At 59.5% G+C, this 12678-nt stretch overlaps 2 protein-coding genes across 2 annotated transcripts; both read right to left on the reverse strand.

The window, feature by feature from the left end:
• Positions 1 to 2345: 2345 nt before the first annotated feature.
• On the reverse strand, positions 2346 to 6998 carry CHRNG (cholinergic receptor nicotinic gamma subunit). The gene is given in 15 exon segments (XM_030954482.1): positions 2346 to 2599; positions 2677 to 2810; positions 2911 to 3115; positions 3430 to 3544; positions 3813 to 3927; positions 4214 to 4417; positions 5188 to 5285; positions 5511 to 5666; positions 5760 to 5869; positions 6081 to 6125; positions 6218 to 6354; positions 6744 to 6849; positions 6852 to 6935; positions 6937 to 6977; positions 6980 to 6998. Coding segments are annotated over 15 exon segments (1737 nt in total). The 3' UTR covers positions 2346 to 2431.
• A 796-nt stretch (positions 6999 to 7794) lies between these two features.
• On the reverse strand, positions 7795 to 11999 carry CHRND (cholinergic receptor nicotinic delta subunit). The gene is made up of 12 exons (XM_030954447.1): positions 11718 to 11999; positions 10897 to 11042; positions 10675 to 10719; positions 10475 to 10584; positions 10204 to 10359; positions 9880 to 9995; positions 9425 to 9625; positions 8984 to 9095; positions 8747 to 8861; positions 8356 to 8557; positions 8130 to 8248; positions 7795 to 8043 (listed from the first exon to the last, which is right to left on the reverse strand). Exons 1-12 carry the CDS (start codon positions 11767 to 11769, stop codon positions 7861 to 7863), a joined length of 1557 nt encoding a protein of 518 aa, XP_030810307.1. The 5' UTR covers positions 11770 to 11999; the 3' UTR covers positions 7795 to 7860.
• Between the last annotated feature and the right edge of the window lie 679 nt (positions 12000 to 12678).

Here is a 12678-nt window from a genome sequence, read left to right on the forward strand (position 1 = left end):
GTGCCAAGCCAGGGGCCTTCTGTAGCCTGGAGGGGGACGGAGCCAGACTGGTTTTTGAGCTGGACTTTTGGTTTGTGGTCTGCTGCGTCCTGCTAATGAGAATGGTGAAAACACTGATATGAGGTTGTTTGGGAAGGGAAGGAGCTTCTGTTGAGCTCTAGAAAAAGGTTTCAGATCCTCTTCATTCGGGAAGGAAGCCTCTAGCCATGGGAGCACCAAATCTGCAGTGAGTCAAGACCTTTCCTGTTTTTGTTATCCCAAAGGCTTTGAACACCCTTCAACTTTAAATCCCTGCGAAGTAGCCTTTGGGAAAACTGGAAGATCTTTGAGCCCTGGGGCTCAAAAGAGAGCATTCCCTTGAGTTCTTCTTTCCTAAGGGGAGGCTGAACTGTGGTGGGCTCATGAGCCCTGGCTGACTTTGGCTACAGCTGGTCTGATGGGGGCTGATGGCTCTTCCCAGCCCACAGAGAGAAAGGAGTTCTCTCTGTAGAGGGGAGATGTTGCCTTGGCTTAGTGCTTCTTGATGGGGTGTGGACACAGGAGGCTGATACTGGGCTTTCCTCTCACTGCACTCACCCCATAAGCTCAGAGGGACCTACAGGTATTCCCCTGCCAGATCCTGCAAGGCACATCTGGTGCCCAAGATCTGTCACATACAGCTCTTGCTTTTGTTCTTGTCTCTGGAATGATATACCACAGAAATCTCCTGAGAGCTCATAAAACCACTGCTTGGAGATGGTGGAGAGTGTGATCTCAGTTATGTGCTCCTAGCAGGCTGGAAGAGCTCATCCATTTCCACTTGTGCTGTATGGACATGCTGGAGCCTGAGCTCACTGGAAGAAGCAGCATCCCTAGAGTGGTAAGAAGTAGGTGACAGTACCTGGCCCTGGAGACTGGCAGCAGGGCAATAGGGACCCAGTAATCAATGGGAAATGGCCAGGCAAAGACAGCCAGAGTGCATTAATTATGCATCTTCTTGGGGACAGAAGATAGAGAGAGCCTGGGGGCTGCAGACGTGCCTCATGCTCTGGTTTGGACAGCTTTTGGCAGCTCCTAGCCCTCACAGGGCTGGGGACACTGGGCCAGGAGGGTCTGTCCCTTCAGCCACTGAGAGGACATGGCTGTGGCAGGACAGGAGTACTGCGCAGTACCATCACCAGCAAGACTGCCCCAGGACCTGGTCACCTCACGTGGGTCATGGCCATGGGAGGTGAGCCAGGCAGGGGGCAGGACCCAGCTAAGCTCCTCTGAGCACCCCTGCCTGACAGGGGTGAGCACCATCCCCACCTCCTTCAAGGTGCCAGCTGGGAGCTCCATATTCACCTGGTGTTGGTGCTGTGGGCAGCACACATCTTGTCGGGATAGGGCAGGAAAAGCCGCCTTGCAGAAAGCAGCGGCTGGCTGGCACAGCCCCAAGGGGTTCTGGCCATGACCAGGCTGCAGACACCCAAGAAGTGATGTCTCACTGCTGTGTGTTTTCCTCCCTCCTCCATCTGTGCCCACAGTGCCCTCACCCCTGTCAGGCAGTACCAGGGGCAGTTGTGGGCAGTCACCGACTGGTTTTCTCCCAGCAGCAGCAGAGGCAGCCGGTGCTGGGACTGTGAGGCTGATGCACGTCCTGGAGCCAGGCGCAGGTGACATGAGCTGGAACACAGAGGAGCAGATGCTGCTTGCCACCATTCCCAAGCTGACCCCTCTCATCTCCCCTGCCAGCAGGGACAAAGCCAGGGGGCCCCAGAGGTCACTGAGGGGCACAGGGGGATGCAGCATTGCTAGGATGGGGGAAGGGGCTGTGCTTGACAGAGATGATCCCATAGGGCAAGGAAGGCTGGTGGGGGAGGGAGATGTGCTGATGCTCCCAGCAGGATGGATGCCACGGGGCACGCATCCCTAAGGGTGTTTGGGGGCCTGGTGGCCCAGTCTTTCCACCTCAAGCTCCTTGCTAGGGATCAAGGGACAGCACTTCAGCTGTCCCCAAGACCCACAGTCAGGGCATAAATTGAGGGAAGAATTAGCTGCCACCAATCCCATCCATAGCTCCATTGTTGCCCTAGAATGGGCAGCTGTAGCTGTGATTCCTGCCCCCCTGCCATGAGAGGGATGACAGTATTCCATTTGTCCTGGGCTGGAATTTGTAAATTTGCAGTGGGGTGTTGTGGCTCTGGCTGCCAGCACTGCTGCTTGGCCCATTAGATGTCTGACTCTGCTCCAGTCTCCCCATGCTCATCTCACAGGACTGTGCAGCCTTAGAGGTGTGTGGCCAGCCTGCACAGGGTGCACATCCAGCCTCTGAGGTGGGTGGGCATGGAGCAGAGATGCCATGGAGACTTGCAAGACTTGGGGCTTTTATTTCCACATTCAGCACAGCACAAGCATGCCATGTTCCTCCTTCCCCCATCTCCACCACTTGGCTGGTGGGCACCTGTGAGCATCACTGTGGCAGGTACTGCTTGGGGTCCCCAGGGAAGGGCAGGGCAGGTGCCTGGTTGAAGTGAGCCACGAGGAAGATTCCAACAGTGCCACACACAAAGAGAGAGGCCATGATGAAGAAGCAGACACGGTCGATCACCTGTCCCACCATCATCCACTCTTCACTCTCCTGCCAGAGGCACAAGAAGGGTGAGGGCTGTGCCCACTGCCCCCCATGCAGATCCCTCTCCCCCAGCCCTGACTCACGCCGCTGAAGTCGTTCTGCTCCCGTGTGGCATTGGCGATGTAGTTGCAGGCATCCACGCAGGCGCGGATCTCAGGACCTGCCTCCTCCAGGCTCTGGCAGAAGTCCTGGGTGCTGCCACTCTCCAGACCACGTCCTGTGAGTAGCAGAGCCAGCACAGCAGGCACCAGCAAGCGCTCAGCCACCTGGCACAGCCCAACCTCACAGGGAGGTGCCAACCCCCCGGGGTCACTCACCAATCTTCTCCAGCACGGTTTTCATCAGCCCATCTCTTTCCTTCTGCTTCTCAAAGAGCAGCTCGGTCCTGGCTTTCCAGAGCATGTACTCATCAGCCTTCACCATGAGCCCCAGGGAGCTGCGTCTGCGGATGGCTTGTGGAGGCCCCGGAGTCTCCTCTGGCACAGCCATGCCCAGGTAGCGGGGCAGGAGGTGCAGGAACACCTGGGCACAGTGTCACCTGTGGGGATCTGTCCCCCTCACACCGCCCAGAGCACCCAATGGGTGTGTCTGGTTTCCCTGGCATTGTTTGGAGCATGGTGCTACTGGGCTATTGGCACCTGCTGCTCCCCAGTGTTGGGAGTGGCTTGGTGGTACAGTCTGGTCCACTGGGGACATCTGGGGCCTTCTCTTTGTGCCAGGACTGGCACTCAGAGGAAGGCATGCCTGCCACCTTACTCTGCAAGGGACACAGCCTTGATCCCCAAATACCCATCCCATCCCCCCTGTATAAAGGGTAGGAGGATGATGGCAGGTACCTGGCGCACTCTCTGGGACATGGAGTGAGTGTTGGGCGTTCTCAGGGAGATGTTGAGGACAATGACAGCATTCACCACAATCACCACTGTCACCACCATGAGGAAGGTCAGGTATCTGGGGAGGGGGCACAGAGCCTCAGTAGGGATGCTGGGTCACAAGCTATGGTCGCACAAGATCGTTCTCTGTGCCCTCCTGCTGGTGGAAACTGGTGACAGGCAGTGAAACATGGGCAAGTGGTAGCCCTGTGTCAGCCTCATCTGGGCTGGGGGTTATTTCTGTACCAAGGTCCTGTCCCTGGGCACTGTCTGCTCCACAGCACCTGAGACCCTGATGGCACAGTGTGACAAGAGGACTGGCACCCCTATCCCAATGTATCACTTACTTCCCGATGAGAGGCACAGCCTGGGAGGTCTCAGGCACCTTCTGGGCAATGAGGAAGAGGAAGACAGTCTGGGCCAGGAGAACATTGATGGAGACGGTGCATTTCTGCCCACCCGCTGCCAAGAGGGGGAAAGGCAGAGCTTGGCACAGGGTAGTGCTGTGGGCATTGCCCTCCTAAGGCAAAAACCCCCACCCAAATGCTGAATTAGACAAGTCCTGCCTTGAGGCATTAACTATGGGATACCTAGAAATTTACACACTCCTCCCAATCCAAATACTACAGGAGTGGGTGAGAGATGAAACTGATAGTCCCCAAGCACAGACGGGATGAGGAGTCCTTCCTGGAGTGTTGCTGTCCCCTCGCACATCCCCCTGCCCGCAGTGGGCATGGTCCCACTGTACCTTTGGCAGGCAGGAAGTAGACAAGCACACCCATGGCAGAGATGAGGACACAGGGCACGATGATGTTGATGATGTAGAAGAGTGGCTTGCGCTGGATGATGAGGTAGAAGATGACCTGCTGGTACTGGATGTCATCTGGGGTGAAGTGCTCCGAGTTGATGATCTTCCGAGCGGGGCGGTGCTTGATGGCCCATTCGCCGTTCTCTGCATCGTGATGGTGCCAGGTGAGTCCCACTGTCCCTACAGGGTGCTGGGCCTCCAGCCCCCAGTCCAGGGAGGAAAGGGAGGACTGGAGATTGGCATGGGCCCCACAGGGCACCCAGGCTGTGCACAGTGCTAGAGCCACTTGTGAGGGACATGAGCACTGTGGAATGTGCCAGGGTGCCTGGGCAAAATACCCCAAAAAGCAGTTGGATGGGGCAGCTGGGCACATATATGGGCCTTTAACCCCTTGGGGGCTCCCAAGCTACAGCTGTGGGGCTGGGGTGTCCCCCATCTCCCCATTTTCACAGTGCCACAGAGGGAAGCCAAGCATGACATGGGTGACAGCACACTGCTCGCTCTGCTCTCCGCAGGAGCGATAGATTTTTTCCCAGTCAAGATCGCAACTCAGGCCGGTAATGAAAAAATAAATCTCGCTGCCCGAAAAGCATTTTGTTCCTTCAATATGCAATTAAAATGTGATGGAAAACGTCATTGTTTGGCCATGACAGCTACGTTCCCAGCATCAATCAAGCTTGCAGGAGCGGTGCTCTCCGGCAGCAGCTGCCAGGCTGCAAGAGCCCCAAGCTGGGGGGGTTAGAAAAACAAATCTCTCCCACACTCCCGCTTCCACTAATAACTTAAGTGCCCGTGTAATGGTGGGAGCTGCTAATAGTCCCTGAAGCCCTGCTTTTGGCAACCAGCAGTGTAGCAGCAGACCTGCTGTATGTCCCCTGTGGTGGGACACTCTTGTGCAGTGGCTGCAGTCTTACCTGTGAAAGCCTCAGGGTCAATAAAGATCCACTCCACAGTCTGGCCATCCTCCACTGTCAGCAGCAGGTTGATTTCATTGGCACTGTACGTCTGGGACCTGGGGAGAGACAAGGTGGTGGCACAGGCTGGCATGCAGCAAACTGGATGGGCAAGGGGTGCCGGTGTGGCACCTCCAGCTCTTCCTTGTGGCGCTTGGCTTATCCCTGGTGCCTCCTGCTAAGTGGCAAGGGATAGACAGGAGGCACTTATCTCCCCAGGGGCAAAGTACATCCCACGCTAATCCCTGTGTCCCAGGAGGAGCTGCCATGGTGCCCACGCTCACTGGAAGACCATGGTGCAGTTCTGCCAGTCGAAGGGGAAGTAGGTGACGTGGATGACACAGACGCTGCGGTAGATGGCTGGGGGCAGCCAGTAGATGCTGCCATCAGGGGACACCAGCACGTTGGTGTAGAGGGTGATTTCAAATGTCCCATCGATGCTGGGGGAAAAAAGATGGGCTCAGCCCCAAACTATGCCTGGGGGGAAGCTGCCAGCCCTATGTGGGGCATGTCCCCATTGCCCTGTCACCTACTTGTTCTCCAGGACGATGTCTGGCAGCCAGACCATGGTGGAGGGCACCCGCAGCAGCTGGATGTTGTCGTATTTCTCAGGGTCCCAGCTCAGGCGATAGTCCGACCATTGCTGGGAGAAGGAGAGATGAGGAGGAGGGGTCATGCAGCCCCCCAAGATGAAAGAGATTGTGAGCTGCCTGTGCTATGCTGCCCACAAAAGTGGCTCATTTGGGGGTGCCCACAAAACAAGGTTCAGGTTCCAGTGCCAGCCCCTCATGGGGTGCCACCCTGACATGCAAACATTGCTGGACATGATCCTGCCTAGAGGAGAGGGGTCTCACCATCTCGATCCAGACATTGGTGGTGAGGGTCTCCTCCCGTTCATTCTGATAGGGAAGGAATGAGGGAGATGGCTTTAGTGCCCTGCCTTCTGCCCCACAAGTGGGGGCAAATTCCCCCCCTCGGGGGGGTCTCTCACCAGGGAGATGAGGTTGGTGAGGGTGAGCTTGAGGGAGACATCGATGATCTCATCCCCCCGGGCCGGGCGCAGTTGTGGATTGTAGTTGGACATGAGGTCCTGGAACAGCTTTTCCTCCTGGTTCCTGCAGCTCACACCTGGGAGGGCACACGCCATGTGACACCCCGGGGGAAAGCAGTGGGGTCACTGATGGCCCCCAGACCTGACGTGTCGAGGGGGGAGGCACAGGGGTGGATGGGTGCACGGGAGAGGGATGCCCGGGCGTGTGCTGCTGCGGCTGTGTGCGCTCTGCTCCGCGATCCCGGCAGTGCCGCCGGTGCCCAGGCAGGGGCTGTGTGCCCGGCCCGCCCTCACCCAGCTCACCTGGGCGCCTCTCCTGGCCAGGACACGGGGGCAGTGGGCTGCCAGCACAGGGACAGCCCGGTGCCAGCCTGGCGCTGGACTCCCAGGGGTGACAAACCCCAGGTGCAAAGGTGGGGGGTGGTCAGGTGCCCTCCAGGCCTCTCCCTGGCCGGGCAGCTCTTACCTGCCAGGGTGCAGAGGACGAGCAGGAGGCCGTGGCCACGCATGGCGGTGCCGTGGGCGCGGGGGCTGCGGCTCCGCTCGGCCGCCTGCGCCGACGCGCTCTGGCCCCGCTGTGCTGGCGCCCGCTGGGACAGGACAGCTGTCCCCTGCCACCGTCAGCTGTTCCCAACAGCCACGGGGCCCCGGGAGGGACGGGTGACCACCCACTGCCCCCGCTGGTGCGGCCATGCCAGAAGCTGGGAAGCTCCTCTGGCATTTTGTGCCGGAGAGGTTGGGAAGCAAGGGGCAAAATGAGCTCCGTGAAGTGGGTTCCCTGTGTCTCCCATAAAGGGGTGCGTCTCCTGCAGGGTGTGGGAAAGGGGTGTCCTCCTGCCAGCACGTCCCTGCCATGGCAGATACTGCCCCCAGAATATAGGATGGGGAAGGGGCGGGCAAGTCCCATCACATCAGTCTGGGGAGTGATGCCCCCCCGGGGTTCAAATCCTTCCAGCCCCCATGTAGGACGGTCACGGGGAGAGGGGATGGGGGTGTGGGGGTGTGGTGAGATTCCTGGCCCGGTGGAGAGGATGTGACAGCTGTCCTGGGCCACTGCCGGTGGGGGAACGTCAGAGGTGTCCCCTGAAACCAGAGCCCTGGCATGCCACTGCTGAGCTGGGGAAGGAGACACCTCTCTGGGCCCCTGCCTTGCACTGCGGGATGGGGGGTGCTGGGGGGACACTGCGGGGCCAGATGGGGGATCATGTGGGCCGGGGAGAAATGTGGGCACTGATGGCATCTCTGCCAGCTGCAGTGGGTCTGCAGGGGACGGTGCTATGCTGGGGGGCCAACTCCTTCCCCAGCCCATCCTGCCCCAAGTGCCCAGCCCACAGGGGTAGCAGGGCCAGTACCACCACACCCCTTCTGGCCACAGCTGGGGTCCACCACAGTCAGGACATCCAACACCCATTCCCTGGGTGGGCATCACCCTCCCAGGACACACACAGTGTTGAGGCTGGGCATTGTGCCTATTGGGGCACACTGAGGGCAGCCACCAGTTCAATGCCCCACGGCAAGAAGCTTTATTTTCCCAAACCAAGACAGGTGGGGGAGAGGCTGGTACATGGGATCCCCACAGCCCCCTAGACGAAGCGCTTGTTCTCCTCCCGGTAGTCGTAGGGGTCTCCAGCAAAGGGCAGTGGTGGTGGGTGGTTGTAGATGCCCATGAGGAAGATCCAGAGGGTGCCCACCACCAGCGTGGGGGTGATGAGGAAGAAGCACAGGCGGTCCAGGGTCCGGGCCACGCGGTTCCAGTTGTCGATCTCCTGTGGAGACAGCCAGGAGCCAGGCAGTGCAGGGGCACAGGGGGCACAGGGAGCTCCCCCTGCCCTCCCAGTGCCCACGTCCCCACCTCATTGTAGCTGTTTTCATCCCTCATGTGCTTGACAATGTAGTTGGCATTGTCGATGACGGGTTTGAGGTGCTCGTAGGGCTGCTCTTCGCCTGAGTCCATGCCCAGCGGCACCAAGCCTGGGGATGAGAGAGGGGGCGGTGAGATGGGCCCCTAAGGGCTGCCAGCCCTGGAGACCCAGCCCCACCACCCTTCCCTCTGTCCCCGCAGAGGGGCCGTGGCTCACGGGCCGGGGTGATGCGGCTGGTCAGCCCGTGCCGCTCCGACTGCTTCTCGAACATGAGCTCGCTGCGGGACTTGACGCTGAAGTATTCCTCTGCCTTGGCGATGTAGCCGGCCGAGCTGCAGCGCCGGATGCAGGGGGCGCCCGCCGGGCTCTCGCTCGGCTGTGTCATGCCCAGCAGCCTGGGCAGGCTCTCCAGGAAGACCTGGGACACAAGAGGGAATGTCATGTCCCTTGGCCACCTCCCCAGTGTGTTGCTGCCTTGCCACCACTTTCTGCCCACAAACTCCATCTGGAGTGCAATGCCAGGGCTCTGCCATCCCATGCCCTCTGTGGGGTACAGTGTGACCCTTGTACCCAGCAGTGCACCCACCCCAGCCCACACCCCGCTCACCTCTCTGACCCAGTCAGACATGATGTGGGTGCTGGGGGTGCGGAAGTGGAAGTTGAGGACCACGACGGAGATGATCACCACGGCTGTCACCAGAAGCATGATAAAAAGCAGGTACCTGGGAGGGAACATGGTCTTGGAGCTGGCATTGCCGCAGGGACTGGGCACAGGCAGAGGTGCCCTCTGGCACCAAGGGACTCCACAATGTCCCCACTGCACTCAGTGGTGCCCAGGACTCACTTGCCAATAAGGGGGATGGCGTGGGAAGTGGCAGGCAGGCGCTGGGAGATCAGCAGGAGGAAGACAGACTGGGCCAGGAGCACTGAGATTACCAGGGTCATCTTCTCACCACCTGGAGAACAGGTAAGCTCAGGGCAAACCTTGCCCCAGGTACCTCTAGCAGAGTCCCCAGTGCCAAGGTTGCCCTTCCAGTGTCCCATGACCCCCTTAAGGGGTTTTCTGTTATGGGAGTACCCTGGGGTCCCACATGGGATATCCTGTGCCCAAATACATCTCTGCCAGGATGCCTGGCTGGGGTGATGGTGTTCTACTGGGGATATTCCAGTTCTAGGATGTCCTCATGTTGGGCATTGGGGTGTTTCCTGGTGCAGGTGTGGGACACAGAGGTGTCCCATGGATGTGACTCCCATTACTGGCACACATGCCACAGGGCTCACTCACTGTCGGCGGGCAGGTAGAAGACCAGGATGACCATGAAGGCGATGAGGATGCAGGGTATGACGATGTTGATGACGTAGAAGAGCGGCTTGCGCTTGATGATGAGGTAGAATGTGATGTCCTGGTGCTCACTGGTGTCCGGGGGAATGTCAGGGTAGACGTTCTTGCGGGCTGGGCGGTGGATGATTTCCCATTCCCCATTCTCTGCCAGGGCACAGGGGACAGCACATGGCATGGGGAACACCTGCCATGGCTGTCCTCACTAGGTCCCCTAGGACCATCTCCCCCCTCAGGATGTGGATAGCATTCCAAGGTGGAATGAGTGCCAGGATGCCAAAGCCCGAGGTAGTGAAGTTTCTCCATGGCAGTGTGCCCCCACTCCACAATGCATCCCCCTGCCCCTGACCTTTACAGGGTGTCCCACTGCCACAGGACATGGCAGAGAGCACCAGCATTACCTGTGAAGCCTTCGGGGTCAATGATGATCCATTCCACTGGGTAAGACCTCCCTGTGTCTGGGTCACTATCCGTCTTCAAGTGTATGTTGATCTCCAGGGCACTGTATGCCAGGGACCTGGACCACAGCCAGGGGGTCAGACAGTGAGGGGCTGCTGGGTACCCACCACCCAACCCACCCTGACCTCCAACATGATGGACTTAGGCCACCAAGTCACCTACAGACCCCCACCTTGCTGCACCTCGACAGCAAGGGGAGGTGCTGGCAGCAGCAAACACTCAGGCGTGACATGGCCACACTGCTGCCCTGACCCAGCCAGCAGCACCTGAATCTGAGGGAGCAGTTCTGCCAGTCGAAGGGGAAGAAGTCCACGTTGATGAGGCAGGTGCTGCGGAAGATGGCGGGGGGCAGCCAGTAGACGTAGCCCGTGTCGTAGATGAGGACGTTGCAGTAGTAGGCAACCTCAAAGAGCCCATCATTGCTGTGCCAGCAGGGACACAAGGTTATGGCACGGCTGGGAAGGGGCCAGGGGAGTCCTGGACAGGCACTGGGAACAGTTCGGAAGGATTGGGAGGGGAAATTCAGGCATAGCTCACTTGTTCTCCAGGACTATCTCTGGCAGCCACAGCATGTCTGGCGGCAGGCGGAGCACCTCAACACCCCCAAACTCAGACTTGTTCCACTGCAGGCGGTAATCGGTCCAGCCCTGGAGGGGAGGATCCTCAGGTCACCCCCTCACCATGCTGGGCCACCCCACGGTGGCACAACTGATGCTGTGACACCTGCCCCTACTCACGTGCTCGAGCCATACGTTGGTGGTGAGCGTCTCGTCCACCTCTTTCTGCAAAGAGCATCACGGGGCAGTGAGATGCCAGAGTGTCCCCCCAGCCCAGGACCCCCAACCCTTGCCAGCCCAGGCTGGGACAGCAGCCTCAGGGTTCCCCCCCACGCAACCAGCCCTAGGGGTGAGGCATGGCTGGGGAACACCCCACAGTGGGCCCTGCCCACCGGGACTCACCAGTGAGATTAGGTTGGAGAGGGTGAGGGCCAGGTAGACATCCACAACCTCGTCAGTGGAGACCACAGGGCGCAGCTCTTTGTCATAGCCCTTCTCCTCGAACAGGTGGTGGATGAGCCGCTCCTCGTGGTTCACACAGAGCCCACCTGGGGGTGTGGGGTCAGGCAAACCAGGGGGCTCAGGGGTTACTGGGCCCCTAGGGATGCTCAGCAGGGGCAGGGTGGTATAAGAATAGAGGGGAGAGGAACAGAGGAACAGGCCAGGACACTGCGGGTCTGTGCTGCACAGGACAACAGACATGGATGTGCAGGAATGACAGACACATGGGAGCACCTGGTCACACATGGTCACACGGGACAAGGACGTGGGCACAGACACAGAGGGACACACAGACACAAACCCAGCACAGAGAGGGACACAGACACAAGACATTTGGATACCGACATGGTAGAACTGTGCCCATAGAGGCTGTACACACAGAACACACGTGGACTCATGGACACAGACCCAGAGTGTGCAGGGACACGTGGTCATAGATTCAGCACAGACAGACCCTTACAGGGACACATGGACACAATGACACTGTGCACTGACAACACAGCCCAGCTAAGGAGATGGCTCTGGGTGGCACAGCCAGGAAAGAAGCACAAAGGACACGCAGCGAACGGACTATGCCAGGTAATACCCAAAATGCAGCCCTGGGGACCCTGGTGCCCAGTTTGGACCTTGCCACCATCATCCCCCACCAGCCCATTGAGGGGGCCCATAAACCCCTGGGCACCCCATGCAGCAGGGCACCCCATGACCCAGCCCCTGCTCACCCGACAGCAGCAGTGCCCCGAGCAGGGCCAGCTGCTGCAGCAGGCTCCCCATGCCGTGCCCGCGGTGCCCTCACGCCGTGCCAGGCCCTGGCTGCTTCCCTGCCTGGCCTGGCTGAGCGGATGTCCGGCTGCCGGAGGGAGCGGGAGATGGATGGTGCCAGGTGCTGAGGGGGAAGGGTGCCGGCACCAGAGAGCTGCTCCAGCCCCTCTCTTCCGGCACCCCACGTGCAGGGAAGGGGAGATGGGCAGGCACAGCTGCCCTTGCTGGCCCCACGGGTGTCAGCCTGAGCCTGGGCACCGCAGCACAGGCACTGCTGGGCACGGGGGGCAGCTGTCCCTGCCCTGCTGCTCAGCAGTCCCAGTGATGCTGCTCCGAGTGGCAGGGACCCCACAGCGTCCCCAGGGTACCCACTGATGCCCAAGCACAGGGCTGGCACCCCCCACTGACCACTGACCCTGGGCACGCTCGGCCCCTGCATTGGGAGCTTTCATGTGGGTCCTGGAGGGTGTCACCAGGGTGAGCACCAGGGCTGTGCTGTGGGTGCTGCAGGGACAGGAGGATGTCTGACCCCTGGGAAAGGGGCTGGGGAGTCTGTGCCAGGGTGGGCACAGCAGAAACCAAGGCTGGAGGCATCACTTCAGAGTACAAGGGGGATGGGAAGGGGGATGCAATGGGATATCATAGCTCCCCTGGAAAGTCCTTCCACTGTCACCCAGTTCACCAGCACTGTGGGGCACAGTACTTGCTTCACATTCGCCAGCTACTGGAAAATAGAGCCCTTCTTTATTGAAAAATAAACTTTCTCTGTACAAATAAATAACAGCTCAGGTGCCTCTGGGGAAGATGAGGTGAGGGTGGGCTTGCCAAGGTGGGGGTTCCAGGGGAGAGGAGGACTGTGATTCCTGGCTGAGATGCTTCAGGTACCCGCCAGGGCCCCTTTGCCCTGGGGAAGTAAGGAAG

The sequence above is a fragment of the Camarhynchus parvulus genome, chromosome 9, assembly GCF_901933205.1.
Source record: "Camarhynchus parvulus chromosome 9, STF_HiC, whole genome shotgun sequence".
In the NCBI taxonomy this organism is placed as follows: domain Eukaryota; kingdom Metazoa; phylum Chordata; class Aves; order Passeriformes; family Thraupidae; genus Camarhynchus; species Camarhynchus parvulus.

What these genes read in the sequence shown, in the direction of transcription:
- CHRND (XM_030954447.1), bottom strand. Translation starts at nt 11,769, where the DNA reads ATGGGGAGCCTGCTGCAGCAGCTGGCCCTGCTCGGGGCACTGCTGCTG. An exon ending in TCTCCAACCTAATCTCACTG is followed by an intron (nt 10,720 to 10,896) that starts GTGAGTCCCGGT and finishes TGCTCTTTGCAG; the next exon opens with AAAGAGGTGGACGAGACGCT. An exon ending in TGACCCCGAAGGCTTCACAG is followed by an intron (nt 9,626 to 9,879) that starts GTAATGCTGGTG and finishes GTGCCCTGGCAG; the next exon opens with AGAATGGGGAATGGGAAATC.